Raw genomic sequence first — 27810 nt, 5'->3', positions numbered from 1 at the left:
TCAAGATTATGTGGCTTTGCCAAGAGCTGCTGCTCGCACACAAAATACGGGTAAGCGGTTGGCAAGTAGTTATAAAAAAATAAATCCACAGAGCCAATTCATCATATGCCCAACATGGACCAGCAATGTACTGGTACGTCGCTGGACTTTGAGTGGTTATACCGGGATGATGCCTGCAGATATAGGCATCATCTTGATATCATTTTTTCAGCTGGCGGTTGGCTTTCATGTAAAAGCAATCCTAGTGGACAATTAGCTGCTGAATTGTTTTTACAACCAGTGGGGACATCCCTCCTCCTGTCGCCTTCCACAGTTTTCTTGGGTTCTCCTGTCTCACAGGGGAATCCGAGAATGCAGCTGGCAGATCCGCTGACTGACCATAGAGCTGATCAGGCACCAGCTCCAATCATTTCTATAGTCTAAGAAATTGGAAGCTATGAGCATTTCATCACTTCAGTTTTGCAGGATATAAACAGCGCCATTTGTAAATTGGGAAAGCATCTGATAACACCGATCTTGGTGAAATCAGATGATGTAAGGGCAGAGGAGATATCTAGAGTCTAATAGACCCCAGATTACTCAAAAAAGAATACCTGTCAATGCCTATTGCAATCAGAGGGAATATTTACATTCCCTGTGATAGCAATAAAAGTGATTAAAAATAGAAAAGAAATTGGCAATGTAAAAATAATTTAAAAAATCAAATTACCTAAAAAGAAACTAGGAAAAAAAAAAAATAAGCACCCTTTCCCCCCTGCACGCGTGCACCTGCGTGAGCAAGCATTGACCCCATGACGGTATGTAAACAGCGGTTGCACCATGCATGTAAGGTATCGCTGATCGCTGTGAACGTCAGATCGAGGGCAATAATTCTAGCACTAGACCTCCTGTGTAAATATAAGTTGGTGACCTGTAAAGGCTTTTAAAATTTTGCCTATCGCAGGGGTGGACTGACCATTTGGAAACTCGGGCACTGCCCGAGGGCCCGGGGTCAGTAGGGGGCCCCATGAGATGCCCCTGGTACCTTTTTCATAGGCTTTTTTGAGTTTGTGCAAGGACACAGGGGCCCCATGAGCTGTCAGTCCGCCCCTGGCCTATCGATAATAAAAATGTACGTACGTTGTTGCCATTGCACAGGCATGCGCAATTTTAATGTTTGGTATCTATTTACTCAGCATAACATCATCTTTTTTATGTTACCAAACAATTGGGCAATATATTTCATTTTTGTGCATTAAAATTCTAAAAAGTGTACTTTTTCAAAAAGATTTGCATTTGAAAAATCGCTGCACAAATACTGGGTGACATAAAAAATTTCAACACCCACCATTTTATTCTCTAGGGCCTCTGCTTTAAAAAAATGTAATGTTTGGGGGTTCAAAGTAAATTTCTAGCAAAAAAACTGTTTTTTCATGTGAATAAAAAGGCCCTGATTTACTATTGTGCCTGGGCGCATTTCCGTGGGCGAACATCTAATTTTTATGAGCGACCATCTACTTTTACCCCGCAACGAGATTTACTATTGAGCAGTGTCCATAAGTAGATGCCCAATCGAATTTACTAACGAGACACACACCAGGAATCAGACTCACAAAGCAGACTTGCTAAGAAGCACGTCTAGCACCATGAAAAATCACTGCAGAGACACGTTCACTTTGAAATTTGCTTTGCCAAATATCAGGACTTCACTTTAAACAGTATCTGCTATTTAAACAAAAATTAAGAATGTGTTAAAAATAGTTTTTTTAAAGCAAATCAACACAGTAAAAAACTAGACGCCCGTGCAGTGTCTTTGGCCGATATAACTGAGCATGTGCAGAACACATTTTAGACGTCCTCTGTGGGCGCTTGCTTTTTAGCCACTGCTCAATAGTAAATCTCAGTGTGGAGTCCTCTGCTGGCCGGCACTCGGTCGCGTCTACTGTGTTTACCAAACAGCACTAAGCATATCTTCATGTAATCTAATTTGATTTCCTTAGTTCTAGTGATTCTATTTTTGTTTCTTATCTTTATAATTATTTCTGTAATGATTTTACTTATTTGGAAGGTCTAGATAATATTTATTTTGACAGCTGAATGTAAAAATAAAGGTCCGCAATAAAAAATAAAACAGCGTGGGTCCCCCCTCTCATCCATACCAAGCCCTTCAGGTCTGGTATGGATATTAAGGGGGAATTCCACGCCGAAATTTAAAAAAAAAAAGTGTGGGTCCCCCTCAATATCCATACCAGACCCTTATCCGAGCATGCAGCCCGGCAGGTCAGGAAAGGGGGGGGGGACGAGAGAGCGCCCCCTCCTGAACCATACCAAGCCACATGCCCTCAACATGGGGGGGTGCTTTGGGACATGGGAGGCTCCCCTGCCCCAAAGTTAATGGGGACAAGGGCCTCTTCCCCACAACCCTGGCCGGTGGTTGTGGGGGTCTGCGGGCGGGGGGCTTATCAGAATCTGGAAGCTCCCTTTAACAAGGGGGCCCCCAGATCCCGCCCCCCCCCTACGTGAATGAGTCTGCGGTACATGGTCCCGCGACTCATTCACAAAAAAACAAAGTGTGGTGTAAAAAAAACACAGTACAGGGTCTTTGACAAGTCCTTTATTAAAACAATGTCCCCCGAAGTAGATCCAACATCAATCACGGCAGCGGTGGCGACCCGAAAAAAGAAAAAAAGTTCCGGTCCCGTCTGAGGCTTCCAGCCGTCTGAAAAAAAGGCTAGCTGACAGTTCTTAAATAGGTTTTTTATTTAATTTCGGTGTGGAGTTACCCCTTAATATCCATACCAGACCAGAAGGGCTTGGTGTGGATGGGAGGGGGGACCCCATGCTGTTTTTTATTTATTATGGTGCTGGTTTTTAAATGTAAATTTCCCTTTTTTTTCTTCACTATAGCTCAGAAATTCACCTGTTACTTCCCCCAGCTAAAAGAGAAAGTTTTCTTGGAATTTATATCCCTAAAGGAAACAATGTTTACTATGAGTTTATTAAAAGATACAAAAGTTTTCTGTAACTTCGGGGAAAGTGACTTCTAAGCTTGTAAACTATAGTGAAGAAAAAAAAAAGGCTGGCATTTGCATTTGAAAATCAGCGCCGACATACACTTTGTATTGCGAAAAAAATTATAAACAATTGTGTAAACCGAGGCATTATTTTCAATGGATTTTCATTCGTAAACCGAAAATTACGTTAACTGAGGCGTTGGTAAACCGAGGTACGCCTGTATTAGTATTGCAATCCTTTGTAGTGGGATACATAGAACCAACATACATCTGAATTGGCAACATAGCACAACATTTGTCTCACATTTGAGATATCTGGCTAGTTACACTGACCTTGCCCAGGGATTTAGGATTGATTCACACCACAGAAATACAGGCAGGATTAGTGTTTAGCACTACTGTCTCACAACGCTAGGGTTGTTGGTTTGAATCCCAACCACAGCAATGAAGTTGCATGATCTCCGTGTGACTACCCTAACATACATGTGCTGGTGGCAGCATCTTTGCTTTCTGTTTAAATTATCCCTAGAATGTGAATTAGAATGAGGCCTTGTCTGTTCAAACACCTTTAAAGTAGCACCTTATGTGAATGTCAAACAATGGGATGAGATAAGGGCCTGGACTAATGCTGGTTTGCACTCCACCTCCTTTTGGGAAAGTTTGTCAAACCATGAGAGCGAAGAGTGAGCGAAAGAAACGGATTAAAAAAAAAAATTAAATAATGGCACGGAGTCCCCCCCCCCCCAAATCCATAACAGACCCTTATCTGAGCAAGCAGATACCGCATGCGTTCAAAGATTTATTTCCTTTGCTGAATTGCCTGCTTGGTTCACACTAGATGTGATTTAACATTGTGCTTTTTGTTGGCAATTTCACCGTGTTTTCTGTAGATTTACCAATGAGTTATTGCGTTTTCAATTGTGTTTTGCATTGCGATTTCTATCGTAGTCTATATGTGAAATCACTACAAAATGCTGAAAAAGTTAGACGAGAACTACTTTTGAAATTGTGCTGCAGCAAATCGCTTACGTTAAGACACTCACATCCACATTCATTAGATCGGATATTAGGTACAATTTCAATTCCCAAATTGCACCTAAAATCGTGCACCCTGGATGCGACTTGGCATGCGATTTGCATGGCATGCGACTTGCAAATCGTATGCCAAGTCGCACCCTATTGTCTGCTATTAGAGCAGTCACATGGGTGTATTTCCAACACTGATTTCTAAAGTAGTACATGTACTACTTTTGTGACGATTTGCATAGATATCTGTGTCAGATGTCTTGCAAATCGTAAGGAAATCAGCATCTTCACTGTATGTCACTCAATTTCTAAATCGGCTTTGATGTGACCGCAGTGTAAGGCCTTATGTTTGATTTCCTGAGTGTTTTTCCGATTTATGGGAAATGCCGCATACTAGCAAAAGTGAATTGACATTTTCAGTATTGCAGAGATGATGCGAGATGTGGTCATGTGACTGCCTTAACTCATGCGATAATCTGGAGTGAATTGTGCCCATAGGGCCAAGAAATATTGCCAATAGGGTTCCCTTTCACATCCCTGTTCAATGTTCTGTTGTATGCTGTACAGGTACACGTCACTGTGGCTTTCTTTCTGACTCTGATTTGTGGGGCCTGTATACCAAGGGTTAACGCAGGTGGGAAGAGAATCAGGTGCAAACACTTTCTCTGACCAAATGAATGACAGTGGTGGGTGTGGCCTACCTTATATAAGGATATGCAGTTGTGGCTGATTTTTGCCTTATACAGGCACGTTATTTCTGCATGTCCTTGTCTGTGGTGGTTTGGGGGAGGAAGAGATATTGTGGTGAATTGCCCCCAGGCCACACTCATGCTGTGTTTTGATGTGGGCTGTAAATGTTTTGCATGTTCTTCCTTCTAAGGTGTGTTTGTGTGTTATTGTACAATGATTGTTTATTATCTTTGCATTGTAATCCTAACACATGTCCATTGCTCTGCTCTTCCAAATTTGCTTTATTTAGAATGAAATGCATATTTCAGACAAACATGGTGAGAAATGTATGTGTGGGGGATTTGGGAAGTGTTTTTATTTTGGCACGTATGTATTTTTATATTGATATTTCGATCTGCAGCTTGTTTTGTGAATGAGCCCAAGTGAATCATATTAACCGTTTGTTTCCTGCTGTAACCTGTGAAAGCACAGTTCATTATAAGTATAATCTTTAGATTGTAAACTCTTATTAGCAGGACCGTTCTATTTTAGCAACATCAATCCTGTGTTTTTTGTTTTTTTTTTTCACACCAAGATATTGAATGTAGCTGTTTGTTTCTGTCCAAATAAATGCGGAATGTGTATTTGATCAATTAACATTTGTACTATGTATTTTTTGGGGGGATTATTTCATGTTCTAGTTGAATGTTGCACAGTGGCTAAATGGTTAGCACTTCCACCTGGCAGTACTAGCGTCGTTGGTTCAAATCCCAGCCACGGCACCTCCTGCCTGGAGTTTGCATGTTCTCCCTGTGCCTGTGTTTCCTCCAGGTACTCCAGTTTCCTCCCACACTCTAAAGACATGCTGGTAGGTTAATTGGATCCTGTCAAAATTGGCCCTAGTATATGTATGAATGCAAGTTAGGGCTCTTAGCACACCCCTTGAGGGTTAGGGACTGATGTGAATTTACCACATCTATATGTAAAGCGCTGCGTAAATTGACAGTGCTATATAAGTATCTGAAATGTACTAGCACCCCTAACACTTATTTTTGCTAGCTATATAATATGTCCAAATCTTCCTTGTTACAGCGCACATGTGCAAGTATGTCCAAAATAACAAACCAAAAGCCCCCTATTGTACGACAAGACCATGTTATGTACCAATGAATAGGTCGTGTTCAATGTGCAGCTAGCTCTTCTTTTTCTACAATCCTCTTAACAGCAATAAGTTGGGCCCCCAATTTATGTTGACTTTGGGCCTTTACTGGCAAATATATATTCGCCAATGTCATATACACAGTATAGCTGCAAGCATACATTCATCAATGCCAAATCTACAATAGAACTGCAAACATATATTTGCGAATGTCATATACACAATGGAGCCGCGTGTAAAATTGCTATGGTGCACAAGTAAAGGCCAAGACGGCTGTTGGAGGAGGCGCTAGAGCAGCTGTCATACCGGAAATACGTCATGACGTTTGCACACACCCGGAAGTGGGGAGTGTGAGTGGATGGGAGTGTAGTTAGGAGAGTTTAGTGGTAATTTGCAAGTCTATTTTTTAGTTTTGTGAATTGTTCTTTTGTGGAAACCCAGACCACATCTGGACATGGTGAGATAACTGTTCTCCACCGAGGAGCTGATCCTCATTTGCTGGGGAAACATTACTAATAATTGTTGTATTTTCAGTTGAAAACATGTCCAATTCCTAGATCCATTGAGGTACATAGCAGAGGTTTAAGGTTCTTCCTAACTATACAGGTGGCACAGACACAAGCATACATCCAGGGCCACTGTTAGATATCATGGGGCCCCGTACAGCCCAACCATATTCCTGTGAAATCTAAATGATAAAACTGTACTGAGTTCATAAATAAAGCTGTGTGTGTAATTGAGGCTTTGGGGCTCATGGGTGCTGTGGGCTGTAGAGTGGGAATCAGTGGTTTGTTTTTGTGGCTATCGCCGTTTGCAGGCAACCTATGTTACACTATGGAATTGCTGCAGGTCATAATTTGACAAGCATATGGGTGCAGGTGTACAGCCCTGAACACAGACAGTGAGCATACAGGGCCACTTCCCCACGCCGTCACACCTGTCAGATTAAAACCTGTGTTCATACAGCTGCTGTGTCCCTATAGTGTAACAGGTGGCTCTAGCCACATCCACAACCCACTCATTCATGCTGTACAGGCCAGAGGACCTGTGTGAATGGGGCATTTTTTACTTTTTTTTTTTTCCCTCAGCTCGTTAATTTCAATGGGCTGCCTAATGTTTGGGAACATGCAAAAATACTGCAGCCATATTATTTTAAAAGTGTGTTGCACCTAACCACGCACATCTGCAAAGGGCATTGCATTTCTTTGCTATAAAATGTGTGTTCTTGCATGCGTTTCTGCACCACCAATGGTGTGAACAAGTCCTAAGGGCCAGTTCACACTATAGAAACAGTCTAGATGTGTTCCTGATGTGTTTTTGCATGCCCTTTTGGCATGCATGTTTAGTGTGTTCCAGTACATTTTGGATGTGTTTTGGACACGTTGCATTGCATTTTTGTATCCCTTCCAGTTAGTTTTTTCTACTTTCTTTTAATTCAATTTAATTAGGGACATGTGCATTTTAGTACATTCAAGGGCGTTTCAATGTGTTCCAGTACAGTTCTGTGCAGAAACAATGCAGCGTGGTCAACTTTGTTTACAGCACCTGCAATGCACTGAAAATGCAAGCGCTGATGTGAACTATGACATTGACAACCATATAACCTTCTTTCTGTGGATTTGTGATGCCAAAAAAGCAACTGAAACACATGTAGTGTGAACTGGTCCTAAAGATTATTAGAGGTAAGGGAACGGGACTGACCAGGGATTGTGAATTCAATCAGACTAGTGGTGATATACAATCAGCAATCGTATAATAATGTGAGATCTGAGCTGTAGCTGATAGAAAATGACACATTCACTTGATCAGTATATAGTTAAAAAGAGTGGGGTGGTGATCCATAGATTTGCATATGGGACAGGTGATGATGGGGTGGGGGAGGGGGTCAAGTTGTACAAGGAGACAGATTTAAAAGAAGAGAAAAAAGTTACAATGAAATATACACAGCATGAAACTTGCACATTTCCTAATTGGCAGAAGAACAGGACGCAGGTAACATTCATCCACTTTCTAGGCATTAGGCAAAATCATAATTGATCAATATTCCTGGCACTGACACAACCCAGAAAATTGATCTCCATTTTTTTAACGTTCATAAATGTCAAGGAGCTTATAATCTAAGGGCAGAAACTTAGCCACATAACTAGGTCCAATGAACCTAACAGCATGTCTTTTGAGTGTTTGCAGAAACACATCCATACAGGGAAAGCATGCAAACTGGGATGCAGCCATGACTGGGATTAGAACCCATGACCCAAGTGCTGTAAATTCTGAGCTCTAACCACTAAACCACTGTGGGAGACAGTTTGAGATACAATGTAGAATAGTTACATTGTTTAAAAATGATAAAGCGAGCACTGGTCAAATAATATAGACTACTAAAATGGTATTACACAAGATAAATAAAACCACGAACAGTAGTGCATGAACTTGTGAAAGGTCATCCACCCTTGTGACAGTGTACTACACTATTAAGCACCTTTCTGTGGCTGAGCTAATTCCTCCCCAGGACCATTTGGGCAGCCACCCTGATGGATGGAGCTGAATGACTAACCCATAGCTGCCAGCATACCGCTGCACCCCCAGATGTGCGATGTGTATAACCCATGCGCATTAATACTTTTGTTCTGGTGAGTGTAGACCAGTCCCAAGGGTGGTTTACCTTTCACGAGTTCATGCACTACTGTCCGTCACGGAGAAACCACATGTGCCATTTATAGGCACTGAGTTGGTACTCTCACACGAAGGACATTCCATTATTCAGGAATGATTATATGAACTTATTTTAGCACCAATTACCATTTTAAATCATTATTGCAATTATTTGCACTTTTTTGTTTTTACATGCGTTCATTATTGATCACATGCATTTATAGCGCTGCATTTGACTTAACATAGAATAGTTACATGAGAAAAGAGAATGAAGATATATCATTATATTGGGAAATTAGAACTATCCAAATTATTTGAGATAGAAGTGTGAAAATGTTTAACATTTGAAAATAGAATGTATGACATTCATTAGTTGTCTGATCATTTTGGAGAAACAGCAAAAAAATAAATAAATTACAATATAGGTGTACTATTTATGTTACATTCTAAGTATTCTCTTATGCTGAGAAAAACCCCAATGCTACAATGCCTGCGCTTGTGCACCATCTAACAAACATCTGGTACTGCACCTAAAAATGTGCCAGACGCGATTCCACATTTACTAATACCAAAGTCGACGTTCGTCAATGAAATTGCTAGACGCCTCTCAGAAGACTGACAGGTCTTGATTAACTGAGTCTGCCTGAATGGTCAGAGTCTGCTGGTAGACTCTAGTCTTAGTAAATCAGGGCCTAGGAGTCCGATTTCAATTGGGTGTAAAGCTAGGTGACTGTATGCATTTTTCATGCACTGATGTAGCATGCGCTGACGCCTCTGTTATTCCCAGTTTCTTCCACTTTGTTATAATACCCCTAACAGTTGACCATGGCTCATTTAGTAGTAAAGAAAGTTGCACGGATGGACTTATTGCACAGGTGGCAACCTATCACAGTACCACACTTGAATTCACTGAGCTCCTGAGAGTGACCCATTCTTTCAGAAATGTTTGTAGAAGCAGTCTGCATGCCTAGGTGCTTGATTTTGTACACCTGTGGGCATGGAGATGATTGGAACAGCTGCATATGATTTGGAAGGGTGTGCCAATAGGTTTGGCACAATAGCGTGCATATACACAGTTAATTCATAAGTCTTCAAACTCCATTCACTTTTTTTTCAATTTTGTTATGTTGCCACCAAATTAATTTTTTTTCCTCAATCTACACGCAATACCCCATAATAACAAAGTGAAAACAGAATCTTAGAAATGACTGAATTTAATAAGAAAAAAACCTGAAATATTACATGTACTTAAAGTAACACTAAAGCTAAAAACATTTTTTTTACCTTAATCTATTCCTTGCATTAAAGGTTGAAAATGTTTTCTAGTTCTTTGCCCACTTCCATGTGAAGGGGAGAAAAGATCCAGCATTGTGCATGGCTTTTTATTTTCCCTTCTCTTTCTTCACACTGGACTGTAGCAGCAATAGGAGCCATTGGAGCGCACAGACATGGGGACACACAAAGAAGAGAAGCCAAGATCGGCAGCGAGAGCACCCGAAGAAAGGAAGATCAGGGCCACTTTGTGCAATACCTCTGCACAGAGCAGGCAAGTAGAACAAGTTTATTTTAATTTAAAATTTTTTTTTTTTACTTTAGTAAAGTATTCAGACCCTTTACTCAATACAAGTACCTTTGCCCGCAATTACAGCTTTGAGGCTTTTTGGGTATGACACATTGCACACCTGGACTAGGGCCTTTTCTGCCATTCTGGTTTTACAATAATCCTGTCTGAGCTCTGCAGGCAGTTTCTTTGACCTCATGGCTTTTTCTCTGATACAGTACACATTGCCAGCTATAGGGCCTTTTATTGAGGTATGTACCTGTGGTAAATTAAATTGGACATAATTTTCAAAGGCAGACTCCAATCAAGGTGTAGAAACATCTCAGTAACAATCAAGAAATGGGAGCTAAATTTCAAGTCTTGTTGAAAAGGGTCTGAATACTTATGCCAGTGTTATATATTAGTTTTTCCTTTTTCATACATTTGCAAACACTTCTAAAATTTTGTTTTTACTTTGTCATTATAGGGTACTGAGTGTATATTGAGGGGAAAAAATGTAAATTGTAGTGTCAGGATACAACATAAAATTGAAAAAATGAAGGGGGTCTGAATACTTTGTGAGTGCATTGTATATACACCCTAATGTTTTACCATTCAGTTCTATTTTAAACTGGATGTGTTTTACAGAAGGGGAGGATTCAAAAATTACTTTAATTTGCCATAATCTGACAGTCAAATCAAAACTCATTAGAAAACATTTTTTCCAGCTGCATAAATACCTTAAAGACATCTTCAGAAATGTCCTTTGTTCACATTATGACAACTTCTCAATTATTGTGCTTGTTTGAAAGGCTGACAGTTTTTTTTAAGTTACTGTCCAGCCATAATTCCTGCAATAACCCAGCACTGTTCTACCTACATAACAAAATGAGGTAAGAACCAACAATGAAGGCTGCTAAAAATCCATGCATTTCATATAACTGACCTTTAGGCCACAAAGAAGCAACTAATAATCAATTTGTACCAACACCATATTAATGAACATTTGATTAGCAATGAGCACACTTTTTTCTCCATGTAGCATGAATAGGGGCTGTTCTTAGAGTATAGGATACATACACAGATAGAGATCACACACAGTTTTCATGCAACAATCTACGTATGCAATCCAAGAACAATGTAGACTGCAAACTCTGTACTAATAGCTGTTCAGATGTGAAGGGTATTGCTCATTACCTTGCACCCAAAGACCAGGTGAATCTGCAAATTGGACAGTTTTCTTTATTTCCATGTAAAAGTGCAGGAAGAACCAGAGGCATCCATAACCTCGATTAACAACTGAATGAACGCCTATAGTATATGCACATTTGGCCATATTTCAAACTAACAGCTTTGCCTAACCACCATGGTCATTTAGCTGTATGTGTACAGAAAGCTCCATTAGGTTAAATCCTTTTTGCACATAATTTAGAATATATGATCCATTCTCAAATGTAAAAAGACACAGCACACTCTTTAGATAAATGGACTTTATTAGATGTAGCACAGGATCCAGACTTCTTGAATCTGTAAAAGAACACATTTCATATGCGTCAGTATTGCATAGGAGGTGGATAACAAAACAAAAAAAAATAAAAAAAAATTGTGACCACGCCCTAGCCTCTCTCAATCCTCCCAAAAAATAAAATCAAAACAAAGTAAAAAAAACAAAACAAAAAAAGCACACTAAACAGCAGTTGGTATAAACCTGAAAAGTTGGGAGATGCATGAAGGTCAGGCCTCACAAACTGTTTCACTATAATATGGCACACTCCAGCACAGATAATGAATTGCTATACTACATTTTCTGCCTTACTGAACCCTGTTGATGGATAAGTGTTCACACAGCTAATCATTCCACCTTATATGCAACTTATATCAACTTATATGCAACTTGCATTTTCTGCACGCATACAAAAAAAAAAAAAAAATCAATTCAAGACTAAAAGATTAGTTAAAATCCCAAACATGTTCTGAAAGCAGAGAGCCGGGAGAATAAACTAATACTTCCAAATGTTTGAATCACACAGTATATTAGTGCAATGAATTATGAATACAGTAAAATATTTTAAGTAGTTGTAAACCTAGACAATTGTACCAGTTGTTGGTGGGTATGTATAGCTGCAGGGAGCATATGATATCAAATCTCCACCTCTCAACTCCCAAATCCTAAACAGGAGGGCTGAGAGAGACTAATGGAGACTTTTAGAGAGGTAAATTCACTGCAATAGTTATAGTATATTACAGGATGCTAGTGAGCTTGTTAAGGCTTACAACCACACAAATTACTCAGTTATTTGGTAAAATATAAAATGAGGTTACATGGGCAGACATGACAATCCTTAAAATTACATGAACTGGCAAACGTCAGTACCCACATTTTGCACAGGTGATACTTTAAAAGCTCCTTAACTGTTATAACAGGCCTAGAATTATTGCTCACTGCAGCATCGACAGCAGTTTGTAACGTAATCAATGTTTTTGTACATAGGTTCCCCCAAACACGTATACTTTTGTATGCGTGTACATAAGGGTGGACTCACAATTTTGGGAGGATTTTTTAGTGCTTGGTTTTAACCAGTTGCCGCCTGACCTATGGCCAGATGGCGGCCAGCCGAACACTTCGTCCCTCCAGGAGTACGCCATATGGCGTCCTTCCCGGAACACGCATTGTGCATGCCCGTGCTGTGGAAAGAGATGTCACCGACCGTGTACCTCGGACACAGCCGATGACAGATCTGTGTACCGGCCCCATTACCAGTACCATGTGACCTGCTGTGACTAATCACAGCAGGTCACATGACAGTTGTATACAATGGATAGCTTCCTTTCATGCCATCCATTGTATACAAGTGTGTCTAGCTGTGAATGGTCACAGCGATCACAGGCTGGGCCAATCACAGCTAATCACAACAAAAAAACCTGAATGAATCGATGTCATTCGGTTAAATGCTTGCTTATAGCAAAGAAATACTTTGAAATAATCAAACTGAGTAAAAACAAAATACTGATCACTAATGTACAATGTTACTATGGTAACATACTACTTTGGTCATAGTGAAATATGAAAAAAAAACAAAAGAGAAAAATGTAATAAAAAAAGTATTTTCCCCGTAATGTCACCATTCAGTGTCCCTAATCACCGCCACACCAGTTCTATGACTACGCTGTACTGCACTGGTGACAGTATGTAAAAAAAATTGTGAAGTTATTTTTTTTTTTTAATTTCATTTTCTGAAAAATGACAAAAAAATTACAACTTTAAAAACTCGCCATGCATCTTATGAAATACTGTCTACTTTGCAAAAAGGGGTCATTTGGGGGATATTTGTCCTGTTCTGACATTTTTGGGCCTCGAAATTAGATTGGCTGTCAGTACTTCAGGATTGATCAATTTTCAGATATATCCCATAGTTTGTGAATTCAATAACTTTCCTACACACTAAACAGTAAATACTGACTTGGGTAATTTTCAAAGAAATGTAGAATACATCTTGCCTAAATTTACAATTTATTTGCTAACTTTTATAAACCGAAACAAAGAAACTTTTTTTCAAAATCTCCAGTCTTTTTTTTTTGTTAATTTAGCAAAAAATAAAAACCCCAGCGGTGATTAAATACCACCAAAAGAAAGCTCTAGTTGTGTGAACAAAATAATAAAAATCTGGTTTGGGTAGTGTTGCATGACCGTGCAATTGTCATTCAAAGCGTGAGCGCTGAAATCTGAAAATTGGCCTGGACAGGAAGGGGGTAAAAGTGCCCTGTATTGATGTGGTTAAACACTCTCTCCACTTTTTTGTTTTTAAATAAATCAGTGGGGACCAAAAGTTCTTTATGTGATAGGATTTTGCTATAACAAGTTATTTTAACAAGACATCAAGGTTCTATTAGACCCCTGATGTCTCACCTGCCTTCCAATGAAGCTGATGGCGCACAGAAGCCTCTGTGTTCATTCTAGATCGGGTATAATCAGTGAACACAAGGTCAGCCACCAGATCACTTCAAACTTGAAATCAGTTTGCTTGTCAGATTTGCATGCACTTCAGGGGGTGTGAGATAAATGAACTAACCTTTTACTCTTCAAGCTGCTGGACTGTTCCTTTCTCTGAGACGTAGATACCATCCAAGAATTTTCGGATATCTTTGTTCTTTACTGTGGTTGCTTGTTGGATCAATGCAGCTAAGAAAAAAAATGGCAGTAAAAAATGTGAAATAGCTTTCACTTTACCTGTGTATCACATGACAAACAATTACAACAAATTGTAAAGCCAGTTATATGTTGTGCAGAGCAGCATATAAATAAGAATATTTAGATATCACATAGGTAAGCCACACAATGAAGTACAAGTACAACATCTACACAAGAACTTAGGTGTCCGTTTATTAAGCAGTAGTAAATAGCCGCTGCTGAGTTCTCTGGCACTCTCAGAAGAGACAGCTCTCCTCTGAGTGCCTGTTTATGAAGTGGTGTGTTCGCTTCTCTTTTGCAAAACGGCTGCTATTGCTGTAATCTCATGAGATATAGTGAGATTACAGTAAGAAATCAGTAAAACACAGCGCCATCATCAGTTTAAGCAGCGGTAAAATTACCCCTGCCGAATTGGCCGCTGTTCCAAATGTTCCCAAATACACACACACATATACATAGATCGATAGACAGATAAACACAACACAGCACTTTACAAAATTAAATCTACATTGCTTAAAAAACTTTAAAGGAACACTTTGAAAACACAGATCTCAATAGGGAAAAACATCATACTGGATATCTATACTGATATGGGTTGGGCAATGCGTTAGGAATGCAAGGAAGCCCCATCGTTTGAATTCAGTCCTCTGTAGGTTGATGGTTTTCATTTCCATTAAAGACCCTCCAAAAATGAAAGTAGAAAATGTATGCAGCAAGCTAGTCAATTTTGCTGAAATTTCATTGCAGCAACTCAAAATGGTACTCAGTTAGTATGGCCCTCACGTCCTTATATGCATGCCTGACAACGTCGGGGCATGCTCCTAATGAGACGACAGATGGTGTTCCTCCCAGATCTGGACCAGGGCATCACTGAGCTCCTGGACAGTCAGAGGTGCAATCTGGTGATGTCGGATGGAACAAAACATGATATCCCAGAGGTGTTCAATTGCATTTAGATCAGGCGAGCGTGGGGGCCAGTCAATGGTATCAATTCCTTCATCCTCCAGGAACTGCCTGCATACTCTCGCTTCATGAGGCCGGGCATTGTCGTGCACCAGGAGGAACCCAGGACCCACTGCACCTGTGTAGGGTCTGACAATGGGTCCAAGGATGTCATCACAATACCTAATGGCAGTCAGGGTGCCATTGTCTAGCCTGTAGAGGTCTGTGCGTCCCTCCATGGATACGCCTCCCCAGACCACACTGACCCACCACCAAAACAGTCATGCTGAACAATGTTACAGGTAGCATAACGTTCTCCATGGTTTCTCCAGACCCTTTTTACGTCTGTCACATGTGCTCAGGGTGAACCTGCTGCCATCTGTGAAAAGCACAGGGTGCCAGTGGTGGACCTGCCAATTCTGGTGTTCAATGGTAAATGCCAATCGAGGTCTATGGTGCCTGGCAGTGAGCACAGGGCCCACTATAAGACATCGGGCCCTCAGTCCACTCTCATGAAGTCTGTTTCTGATTGTTTGGTCAGAGACATTCACACCAGTGGCCTGCTGGAGATCATTTTGTAAGGCTCTGGCAATGCTCATCCTGTTCCTCCTTGCACAATAGAGCAGATACCGGTCCTGCTGATGGGTTAAGGACCTTCTATGGCCCTATCCAGCTCTCCTAGAGTAACTGCTTGTCTTCCTGGAATCTCCTCCATGCTCTTGAGACTGTGCTGGATGACACAGTAAACCTTCTGGCAATGGCATGAATTGATGTGCCATCCTGGAGCTGGACTGCCTGTGCAACCTCTGTAGGGTCCAGGTATCACCTCATGCTACCAGGAGAGACACTGACCCTAGCCAAATGTCAGTGGCCTCCACCTGTAAAACAATTCCTGTTTTGGGGGTTGTCTCATTGTTGCCCACCTAGTGCACCTGTTAATTTCATTAACACCAAAGAAACTGATTAACAACCCCCTTAGCTGCGTAACTGACCAGATCATTATCCCTGGAGTTTAATTTACTTGATGCTATACTCGGATTAATAAAATGTTCCTTTAATGTTTTTGAGATTAATACATGCACACACAATGGGGAAAGCCCCCCTGCCATTCACAACACCCCCAAAACCCTAACGTAGTTTAGCCTATATATTTTCTAAACTACTTTAGGGTTTTGGGGGTGTTGTGAAAGTCAGGGGGGCTTTCCCCACTGTCTTAGCCCTGTAGGAAAAAGAAAATCTAACAACTTCCTTCCTCAGTACTCCAGCGATTCTCTCCTCTCCCCGATTCTCCACCTCTGGGCTGGAAAATCTGGGGGGGGGGGGAAGAATTTTCACACAGATCGCCAGTGAAAGGCTGGCATCGCTCCTTCATAAACTGTTCGTTTGTGCCTGTCAATGACAGATTCTCCGTGTGATGAGATGAACAGCAGAGAACATGTTCTCCGCTGATCTTCTCGGTTTCAAAACCACTAATGTACCAAGATCAGCAGCGATTCTCACTGATCTGCTGCTGATCTCAGTTTCATAAATGGACACCTTAGACATGAAAAACTAGACTGATGCTACATTTAGGCATGCTTCACACCTATGCAGTTTGCTTTTGATCGGTTTCTGCAGCTTTTTGAGGCGTGTTTTTCACACTTTTGTGATGCATTCTGCATGCTTTTTTTGGACAACTTGGTAGGCAGATTAAAAAAAGCTCAACAATGCACTACATGCTTTTCTGCAGCATCTCCACTGAAGCTATTTAACCAAAAACACACTGTTTTGCATTTAATATGGTTCCAGCATTTGAAAAGGTCCAAATTTAGGCCTACTTCAAAACAATGAATTTTTGGGTGCTTTTTTGCAGAAATGCATTACAACCCATTTAACATGGTTTCCTAAGAGACACATTCACATCAACTTTTTTCAGCCCCTGCATTTCTGGAAAGTGTCAAATTGGCCCATAATGCAAGGTGCACCAAAAACACGTGAATACCATGCAGAAACGCACTGTAAAGACACAACGCACCACAAAACACTGCAGAAATTGATTAAAAGCAAACTGCATCTGGGTAGGACCCCAATAAGTCAATGTCAAGTGCCCAATTAGGAAAAAAAGTCTGTTACTGGCTTTTTGAAAATGCTAGTTGCCTGGTTGACCTAAGTACACAGACCAAGAACAAGCAGGGTGAATTGTAAGAAATCCTCATCCACTGTCAGTGATGGCATTGAAACCAAAGAATCAGCACAGTCAGAGCCAACATTCTCCAAAAGTATAAAAACAAACAGCAGCCTCTATTGTCTATTAGTTATTTCAAGGGTTCATGCATTGTATTGTGGATTAAGCTATACACCAAAACTAGAAAAAATTGCCTTCATGCAGATTTGAACTGTATTTTACACTTTATGCAGGTGAAAATTTGTCAAAACTGGCGTGCACACAGCATACATCAACCCTGTGCCACTGCCTAGCAAATTCAGAAGCAACGTGTATACAATGTGTAGGCAATGGTAGCAGCACAGGGTGACCTTCACATTCAGTCATTTTATGTCTATTACACTCTATGAATGTTTATATCTCCTTCTAAAAGCCATTGTTGTGGTGGGTGCAGATTCACGTGCTCAGAGATGTAAATATCAATCATGTGTAATCGCCGATGCAAAATGCACGTCTCAGCTCATACCGACATAAGTGTACGCCCTTATTAAGTTCAGTTGTAGTATGGAAAATATTTTAGGTAGATCCTGCCGCCTGCACGATCCTGTGTAAATTCACTCATGTAAATGAGGCCTACAAGTTCTTTCAATGTACACACGCTAATGTTCACAAAAGTTCATAATAAATAGCAATCTCAATAAAAGCCCCCCTCACCCATGGAGTAGAAATCAGCAAATAAGGCAATTCAATAGGGAGTCACGGGGATAAGAGTGAAATTGCCTCCCCCCACAAATAAGATGCAAAACTACGTAACAAGTGTCGGCACCATTGACTTCTACTTCCCAAATGCATGTAATGTAGCCGTTTACATCACCTCAGCAGGCAGGGACCCACATTTGACGTACATTTGAGTAGTGTCATTCTGAACTGGGGATTAAAGATTAAAGCAAGTGATTGCAGTGGTCTCAAAGCCCTGTCAATCACAGTAATTGCAATCCCCCCACTGAAGACTGTCCAGTCAGTGAATAATTCATTACAGGAACCAGGTGGATTGAAAACATGTGCCTATTTCATCAAACGTACTTCAGCGCTTTGGATTTTCAGAGATTTGCTCAATAACATACAAAGGTAACATACCAGAGTTTGAAACAAGCTCAATGTCATTGCCTTCAAGGATCAGCTCATCTTTCTGGGCTTGGGACAAGGCACAGTTGACACCTGCAAACAGATGAAGATCTCATTCAGCCTCTGTCAGCAAAGAGCACAGCATAAATCAAACATCAAAGGAATTATGTCATCAACTGCTTTCTATCAAAGAACATTTGACAGTGTTCGAGGTTAAGTTTTCATGTGCTTATCAATCCTGAGATAGAAAATATGTTTTTAGGATACATTTTCTCAATCAGATGTCTTCTAACAATCAAACCACACAAGTAGCCTATTGTAATTATAGTCCCTGGTCACAGCAGTGCGAATTGTCATGCAATTTGATCGTTTCAAATTGCATGACAAGTCGCACCCTATTGCCTGCAATAAGTGGTCAAATTTTGTAAAGTAGTTCATGCACTACTTTTTGCAGGTGTGACTTGCATAGACATCTGTGCATGAAGTCGCACAAATGTGTTCCAAGTCGCACTGACATCACTTTGAAATTGTGCAAATTCAAGTGAAGTCACACAATTTCAAAGTTGGACTCGGTGTGACTGAAGCCCTATAAGCATAAAGAGAACATGTCACTATAGAAACCTGGTACTGCCAATGTTAAGTTGAAAGGATATGCTGTGGGGACAAATTAAATGACCTGGAACAAGCAAGCTGCCAGTGAAGTTTTTCTTAGTCTGAATACTTGTTCCGGGCCACCTATTAAGCAGAAAAATGAATGAGATTGCAATCAGGGAATCACAGGTTCCCCGGTATTTCCTTCATATTTCGGTCTAATCTGTTAAGGTTCATGCAATTTAGGATTCATAAAATATAAAGTTATAAAAGACACAAAGGTATATATCCAGGATGAAGACTTGACAGGTTTTCAGACCAATCGCTTGTTACTAGTAATTCTATGCTGCCATAATCTTCATAGCAAGCAAATTTTACTGCAAGTACTCATTAAGCAGTGAAAGATGACAGCCCGAGAGCTTGGACCAAACAAGACAGCAGTGGCACTTCCTGCATTTTCTATCATAAATTACCTTTCATCTAACAGTATTTCCAACGTCAAAAACGATAACGCAAAAGCTAAGATCCAGCCGCCAATCTGGTCACTGAGTGACCAGATTGACTGCTGAAACACTTGCCTAACAAAATGTATCATTCATTGTAGCTGCAGGAACTGTAGAGAAATTTATCTTGAAATTGTTCAAAAGTGGCACTGAATTCCTTCACTCCTCTCCCCTTATTTTCCATGGCAACAGGGACTGGGCCACCTGCCAATGTGAACACCAGCAACTGCAAGCTGTTAGAAACAGACAAACCCAACTTCAGAATCAACACCCTTGTGATCTTTGAGGATGAACTACTCCAGCAACTAGAAAGATCAGTTAGATTGTTTTAATGCTTTTACCGCTTGAGAATATGCAAAAACACCAAGGTCCATTATCAAGTGCACTTAAAAGTTAAAGCATTACTAAGGGCTGTTTTTTTTGCTTTCTTTTAATTAAAACATGTTATACTCATCTGTAGAGCTGAAGCAACAAATTGATTATGAAAATAGTTGTCAACTATTTTCATAATTGATTAGTTTGTCAGTTGATTAGTTGGCCTGCATACAGAATGCATTATTTTTTTTACGTATCAAAAGATACAGAGCAGCACACATACAGCTCAGTACATGGTTCTTACACGTCAGTATACACAGTGCAACGCACATACAGCTCAGTACACTGTCCATACATGCCAAGTGCCTGAGAATTTGTGAATGTGTGAGGAGCAATGCCTCATGGTACATGTAGTTCTGGGCAGAAGAAGGAATTCTAAAAAGGCAGAAGTTTATTTTTTACCTTGCTATAGGGGCACTCTATACCATACTTTGCAACTTATACCTTGCTATAGGACACTGTGGAAGCAGGAGGAGCCAGAAGTGCCGGTGGGGGACCCTGGAACAGAATCACGGCTGCTCTGTTCAAAACCACTGCACAGAGCAGGTGACAAGTTTGTAGTTTAAAAAAATCAAAGGCTTACATTCACTTTGAAGCGGAGTTCCACTCAACTTATCAAAACAAACGTCAGCAGCTACAAAAACTGTAGCTGCCGACTTTTAAAAAAACAGCCACTTACCTGTCCCCTGGTGTGTCCCCTGCAGCTCGTTTCACCGGCCGTCCTGTATTCAAGGAGGCCGGCATCTTCAGTGTGGGCAACCAGCTGTGATAGCTTGCCGCTTCACAGCCGGGTACTCACTACGCATGAGCGAGTAGCGCTGTGCTTCATGAATGGTCCTGTAGTCTTCTGGGACCTGTCACGTGTCCCAAAAGACTACAGGGAGGGAGGAGACCTTCCGCTTGTCATCAGCGCTCAGTTAAAAAGTGCATCTCTGATGGCATGGGGGTGATTTAATCATTTGAAATGGGCAGCTTGAGCAGGACAGGCACCATCAATGCTGAAAGATATATATCCAGCTATTAGAGTAGCATATGCTCAGGCAAGAATGGAACATTCCTCTTCCAAACTGCAGCAACTGGTCTTCTTGGTTCCCAGACACTTACAGGGTTTAATGTTGGGTTATCTTGTAAATTTAGGGAGCACATTAGGTAAATCTTACGAAGGACCTAACCTTCACTGTCAAAAATAAAGTCATATCACCTTACATTACTTCAGCTCTCGACAATTTTATGCTATTTACATCTTTTCAGAAAGAGGTTCTAAAATATATGAAACAGGTCTAGAGCTAGTTCTTTCCCCCATCAGAAGAGAAGCCACCTCACATACCTGGTCTCATGCGTACTCTGCGGATGTATTTTTCACCCAAGAAGTTCCTGATTTCCACCAGCGATCCAGTCTCCTGAATAACTACGTTAATGGGAAAGTGAGCGTACACCGATCTCATCTTGTAACGAAAACCCTGATCAAAAATAAAATCAAGCTGTATTTATAGTAAATGCTAGGAGGCACAGATCAAATTATTCAAGCACAACATATACCAGTAGTTTTTGCATAATACCTATTGAATTTCATTTTCAGAGGTTCATTTGAACATTTAAGAGGTCTAAAAAGCTGCTTTCCCTCACTGTAATTTTATATAGTAGAGTTACCATGGACTCTTCTGTGAACAAGTGACCGACCCTCTATTAGGATGGTACAACTTTAACCACTTCCCCGCCACCCTATAGCAGAAGTACTGCTACAGGGCGGCGTAACATCTCGTGTGTGTGTGTATATACACACATATACACACAGGATTTGCATCTCCGGAAAGGGGTGCATGTGCCGCCCTATCCACACCGCCATTGGCAGCTACAGATGTGTATCGCTGGGTAACACTGAGAGGAGAGACACAGGTCTCTCTCCTGCCAGTAAGAACATGCTGCTGTGTTTCTCTGCACAGCAGCATGTCTCCCTGGCAAAACACACACAGCACATTATGTAAACCAGCACACAACTAACCCCTTTGATCGTCTCAGATGTTAACCCCCTTCCTGTCCAGCATCAGTGCTTTTTATTAGCACTGATCACTATTAGTGTCATTGGGATGTCCGTGGCAGTAGGTCCCCCCCCCCCAGTGTCAAGCATCCCAGTAACAGTTTAAGTTGCTGATTGCTGCCATTACTAGTATAAAAAAAAAAATCTCAGTATATAGATGCTATAAATGTCACGTAAACCAATTTACATGTATTGGGATTTTTTTTTTTTAAGCAAAGAAATGTAGCAGAATACATCTTGGCCTAAATTTATGACGAAATTTTATTTCTTTAATTTTTTTTTTACTGGTTATGTTTTATAGCAACATGTCAAAAATATATATATATATATTCTTTTAAATTGGTTTTCAAAATTGTCGTTTTTTTTATAACGCAAAAAATAAACACACAGGTGATCAAATGGTGCTCTATTTGTGGGGAAAAAAGAACAAATTTAATTTATGTACAGCGCAGCATGACCGCGCAATTGTCAGTTAAAGTAACGCAGTGCTGTATAGCAAAAAATGGCCTGGTCAGGAAAGAGGGTAAATCCTCTGGAGGGCAAGCGGTTAATTTCTCCAAAGCAGCACTGAACGTTTGTTCTAGCGGTTCATCTTTGCCAAAACTCACATCCATTGCTCTGTTGGGTTCAGGATTGTTCAACTCCAGTTTACCTACATATGTTAAGGTACAGAAAGGCAATGCAGAACACAATAAATATAGCTACATAATTCTAAAAACTATAAACTTACCAGTGTGACTCCCTTGATCATGTTTTGCACATGACTGCAGATTGTGCGCACTGTGGCCAGCTCCTTTCTGTTACCCCACCATTTGTCAACACGGAGCTGCAAAAAACACAAGCACTGAACAAAGTACCGTAGTAAAACATTTACTTCATCCCTGTGATGGGTGCACTAATACTCCTGAATAACCTTTCAACTCCTTTCAAGCAATACAATACCCCCCTTCCAAATAAAAACTCTTACGATCAGAACCAGACTTTCAGTTAACTTGAAAAGGGGTTTATGCCACTTGCTGCACAATGTTCCTTTAAATAGTGACAGAAAGCAGAAGAAATTCCCCCACTAGCTGTCACTAGAAGCTGTAGAACAGGCAGAGGTTCCAGCAGTGGGAACATGCTACCTGTTTCACCCAAAAACAGGAACATTTAACATGTTCCCAAAGGTGAACTTATCCTTTATCCAGTGGGGGGTGTCAATATTTCAAAATTGCACAAAATCCAACATGAACAATGTGCACAAAAAAACTGTATATGAAGAGATAAGAATCAGTAGGATTGTGTCCTGAATAAGGCTGACAAAGCCTTTAGCACCCAATTACACAACACACTGCACCATGAAAACATGTTTTCATGCATTGCAGCATGCAGTTAAAATGAATGGGCTGCTATTAACCTCAATGCACGACAAATGGGTCTTGCAACACACATCGTGCAAGGCATTGCACCCAACATGAGCTTGAGCTAGCCTTAAAAGTGTTTATAATCCCTCCTTATATGCTCTCTTTTGGTCTGTTAAACCTCCCACTGATATCATGTACAGTCATGGCCGAAATTGTTGGCACCCTTGATATTTTTCCTGAAAATCAAGTATTTCACACAAAAAAGGTATTGCATTAACACATGTTTTGCTATACACATGTTTATTCCCTTTGTATGTATTGGAACAAATATAAAACAGAGGCAGAAAAGCAAATATGACAATGTCACACAAAACCCCAAAAATGGGCTGGACAAAAGTATTGGCACCCTTAACTTAATATTTGGTTGCACACCCTTTGGAAAACATAACTGAAATCAGTCGCTTCCTATAACCATCAATAAGCTTCTGACACCTCTCACCCGGAATTTTGGACCACTCTTCCTTTGCAAACAGCTCCAGGTCTCTCTTATTGGAAGGACACCTTTTCCCAACAGCAATTTTAAGATCTCTCCACAGGTGTTCAATGGGATTTAGATCTGGGCTCATTGCTGGCCACTTCAGAACTCTCCAGCGCTTCTTTGCCATCCATTTCTGAGTGCTTTTTGACGTATGTTTGGGGTCATTGTCCTGCTGGAAGACCCAGGATCTTGGACGCAAACCCAGCTTTCTGACACTGGGCCCTACAGTGCGACCCAAAATCCTTTGGTAATCCTCAGATTTCATGATGCCTTGCACACAGTCAAGGCACCCAGTGCCAGAGGCAGCAAAACAACCCCAAAACATCATTGAACCTCCACCATATTTTACCGTAGGTACTGTGTTTTGTTCTTTGTAGGCCTCATTCCGTTTTCGGTAAACAGTAGAATGATGTGCTTTACCGAAAAGCTCTATCTTGGTCTCATCTGTCCACAAGACGTTTTCCCAGAAGGCTTTTGGCTTACTCAAGTACATTTTGGCAAACTGTAGTCTTGCTTTTTTATGTCTCTGTGTCAGCAGTGGGGTCCTCCTGGGTCTCCTGCCATAGCGTTTCATTTCATTTAAATGTCGACGGATAGTTCGCGCTGACACTGATGCTCCCTGAGCCTGCAGGACAGCTTGAATGTCTTTGGAACATGTTTGGGGCTGCTTATCCACCATCCGGACTATTCTGCGTTGCAATCTTTCATCAATTTTCCTCATCCGTCCACGACCAGGGAGATTAGCTACAGTGCCATGGGTTGCAAACTTCTTGATAATGTTGCGCACTGTGGACAAAGGCAAATCTAGTTCTCTGGAGATGGACTTGTAACCTTGAGATTGTTGATATTTTGCCACAATTTTGGTTCTCAGGTCCTCAGACAGTTCTCGTCTCCTCTTTCTGTTGTCCATGCTTAGTGTGGCACAGACAGACACACAATGCAAAGGTTAAGTGAACGTCTGTCCTTTTTATCTGCTTTCAGGTGTGATTTCTATATTGCCCACACCTGTTACTTGCCCCAGGTGAGTTTACAGGAGCATCACATGCTTGTAACATTCTTATTTATCCGCAGTTGTGAAAGGGTGCCAATACTTTTGTCCAGCCCATTTTTGGAGGTTTGTGTGACATTATGTCGAATTTGCTTTCTTTCCTCCCTTTTTTTGTTTTGTCCCAATACACACAAAGGGAATAAACATGTGTATAGCAAAACATGTGTTAATGCAATACGTTTCGTGAGAAATACATGATTTCCTGGAGAAATATCAAGGGTGCCAACAATTTCGGCCATGACTGTATATGTGATATTTCTGTGATATCATGTGCAGGCGACATATCTTTATAGAGACAGAGGTCCATTAGACCTGTCTCCCCTGCCCTTCACTGTAGCTAAATAAAGTACAGATCATGCTTGATTAGCTGCTGTCTGGGCCACTGCAGCAAGGAACAGCTCTGAACCCAAAAGTAACTAAACACTCATTGTTTCTGGGTTCATTCACTGTAGCGATCAGGGAACGCATTTTCCTCCCCCACAAAGCTGCCCCTGCCCAAGTCCTCACACTCCGCATCCTAAAACCATTTACAGTAGTCCTAAAACCAAGGTGAGTGGCAGTCCTTGACAATACCATGAGGCCTCGTTTAGATGTGCAGAGTGGGGGAGTGGGAGTTAGTACAAATGTGCAGTTAAGCTATGTTTTTACCACCTGCCAACCGCCTCCCCTTAAGCTGCAATAGGCAGTGGATGGAGGCATTTACATGCCATTCAAGTGTATAATCCAAACGCACACGTTCCTGCATTAAAACTGGCTGTGTGTATAAGTGGGCGCTGCAGTGACCGTCGGCTGAAACCAAACAAAATCAGCAAGGAAAAAATGTCACCAGCACACCGAGGATCACCAATATGGGTCCAAAGGTTTTAATAAACGATCACATAGTTACAGCAAGGCAACGTTTCGGAGTCTCGCATGACCCCTTCATCAGGCATGTCACATGCCTGATGAAGGGGTCCTGCGAGACTCCGAAACGTTGCCTTGCTGTAACTATGTGATCGTTTATTAAAACCTTTGGACCCATATTGGTGATCCTCGGTGTGCTGGTGACATTTATTCCATTTACATGCCAGGGTCACAATGCTTTGCACCACAGCAAAATCTACCATAGTGATCGGTGGGTGATAAACACGACACATTCCAGTGAACAGAGAAGCATCAAACTTCCCACAAGCGCTTGCAATGCATGCGATTGCAGCACGTTAGATAAAAAGGAGGTTAAAAAAAGCCAGTGAGGCGTCATCACTTCATGACCTGTAAACCTCTAAAACGTGATCCGAACATGGATCATGCTTCAGAGGAAAAGTCTAAATCTACCCTAAAAGTATTTAGGCGGCTCTATAGCCTAGAGCACTTACTGAAAAGCCAGAAGCTGAAAGTTTAAAAATACCAAGCTCACATCTGTAACTGTGGAAATGAGCTTTTTCTAACCACTTGAAATTCAGGCTGTAAATAAATGACCTATGAACAGCAAATAGTTAAGTCACCTATAACACGTCAAGAGGTGCAGCACTTACCCTCTTCTTCTTTCTGCCCAGTAGAGACAGCTCTACATTTATGTGGTTGAAGTTCTTCTTCAGAGTTCCTCTGGGCCCCTTCACAGTTACTGTGCGGCCCTTCAAGGAAACTGCAACTGTTTAAGAGCACACAATTGTTAGAATTAAAGTATACCCAAATAAAATCTACAATGGCACACAAAGATGGTCTAAATCAAGTGCAGTTAAGACACAAGACACCTACCCTTGTCAGGGATGTCAACAGTCTGGTTGCTGAGAATGGTCTTCATTCTGTAGGGAGAAAAACAAAATCTATTACTCTCTACAGACCTGCATACTGCCAAAATGCAAACTACTATTCAGCAGGCATTGGATAGAGCCAGGTCTCACAACATGCTAGCCTGACAAAATGTTTAGCTCCTTCATGGGACCTCTAAACTACAGGGCAGAATGCAACCCAGAAATTCTAATCCACGGGTGTCAACTGGTGTCCCTCCAGCTGTTGCCAAACTACAAGAACCATGAGGCATTGCAAGGTTGACAAGCATGACTCCCAAAAGCAGAGGCATGATGGGACTTGTAGTTTTGCAACAGCTGGAGGGCCGCCAGTTTGACACCCTGTTCTAACCAAAGACGAAAAAGGAAAACATTCAGAACAGCACATCACATACATGTCAAAAACATGCCATCCCCTGCGATGCATTATCACATCTCTATGCCATACTGTTGATCTACCAATAATTTCTGGTTAAATATCTGCACCTTTACTCAAATTCTGAGTGCCATGTGTGCAATTAGACATAAGCCATACAACACCATAAGAGATGTCAACCATTCATTCAGCATTGTGGAAAGTTACTGCACAACTGCTCTGTGGAAAGCTCCAGCTACATACCGGCACAGTACCTTGCAATGTTAAAGTGATAGTAAACCTTTTTTTTTTTTTTTTTTTTTTTAAATGGACCCCTTGGCGTGTTATGCCATAATGTGCTAATAGGCAAGTCTCTCCCATCCCAACCCCAACATCCTGGGACAGGTCCCTGGAGGATAGGGGACCATTCAGAATGCACAGCACATCTCATCCTAGTGCAGTGGGGAACTAGTTGTGAGCCAGCTTCTCAAGCTCAAAATTGCCATGTCAGGGACCCGAAGACAAATGAAGAACCAGCCTGGGTGAGGACTCTGCTGGATCCCTGGGCTGGTGAATACCTGTTTATTGTATGTATATTAACCATTTCACATACCCTACAACATTATGTCTAGAGAAAGATTTAACCTCCAAGGAAAGGCTTCTTCACAGTAAGAGCTGTGAAAATGTGGAATAGACACCCTCAAGAGCTGGTTCTGGCCAGCTCAGTAGATGTTTTTACAAAAGGCCTGGATTCTTCCCTAGATGCACAAAATATAACCGATACATTTATAGGTAAATTAGGATCCGGGGAA

At 41.1% G+C, this 27810-nt stretch overlaps 1 protein-coding gene across 1 annotated transcript; it reads right to left on the bottom strand.

The window, feature by feature from the left end:
• Positions 1 to 11514: 11514 nt before the first annotated feature.
• Positions 11515 to 26769, bottom strand: RPL9 (ribosomal protein L9). Its single transcript, XM_089654034.1, has 7 exons — positions 26612 to 26769; positions 26389 to 26504; positions 22676 to 22771; positions 21235 to 21367; positions 18451 to 18531; positions 14110 to 14219; positions 11515 to 11566 (listed from the first exon to the last, which is right to left on the bottom strand). The coding sequence occupies exons 1-6, from the start codon at positions 26655 to 26657 to the stop codon at positions 14113 to 14115; spliced, it is 579 nt and encodes a 192-aa protein (XP_089510160.1). The 5' UTR covers positions 26658 to 26769; the 3' UTR covers positions 11515 to 11566; positions 14110 to 14112.
• Between the last annotated feature and the right edge of the window lie 1041 nt (positions 26770 to 27810).

The sequence above is a fragment of the Staurois parvus genome, unplaced genomic scaffold (genome assembly GCF_062004578.1).
Source record: "Staurois parvus isolate SC_StPar_1 unplaced genomic scaffold, SC_StPar_1.0 ptg000734l, whole genome shotgun sequence".
Classification (NCBI taxonomy): domain Eukaryota; kingdom Metazoa; phylum Chordata; class Amphibia; order Anura; family Ranidae; genus Staurois; species Staurois parvus.
This window is presented reverse-complemented; position numbering and strand designations above follow the sequence as displayed.

Bases quoted from the DNA above. Each gene is read 5' to 3' on its own strand.
- RPL9 (XM_089654034.1), bottom strand. From the start codon at position 26,657: ATGAAGACCATTCTCAGCAACCAGACTGTTGACATCCCTGACAAGG. The intron at 22,772-26,388 runs GTAAGTGCTGCA...TGTTTTTTGCAG, and splicing joins TGGGCAGAAAGAAGAAGAGG to CTCCGTGTTGACAAATGGTG. The intron at 18,532-21,234 runs GTATGTGAGGTG...ATCTGTTTGCAG, and splicing joins CAGAGTACGCATGAGACCAG to GTGTCAACTGTGCCTTGTCC.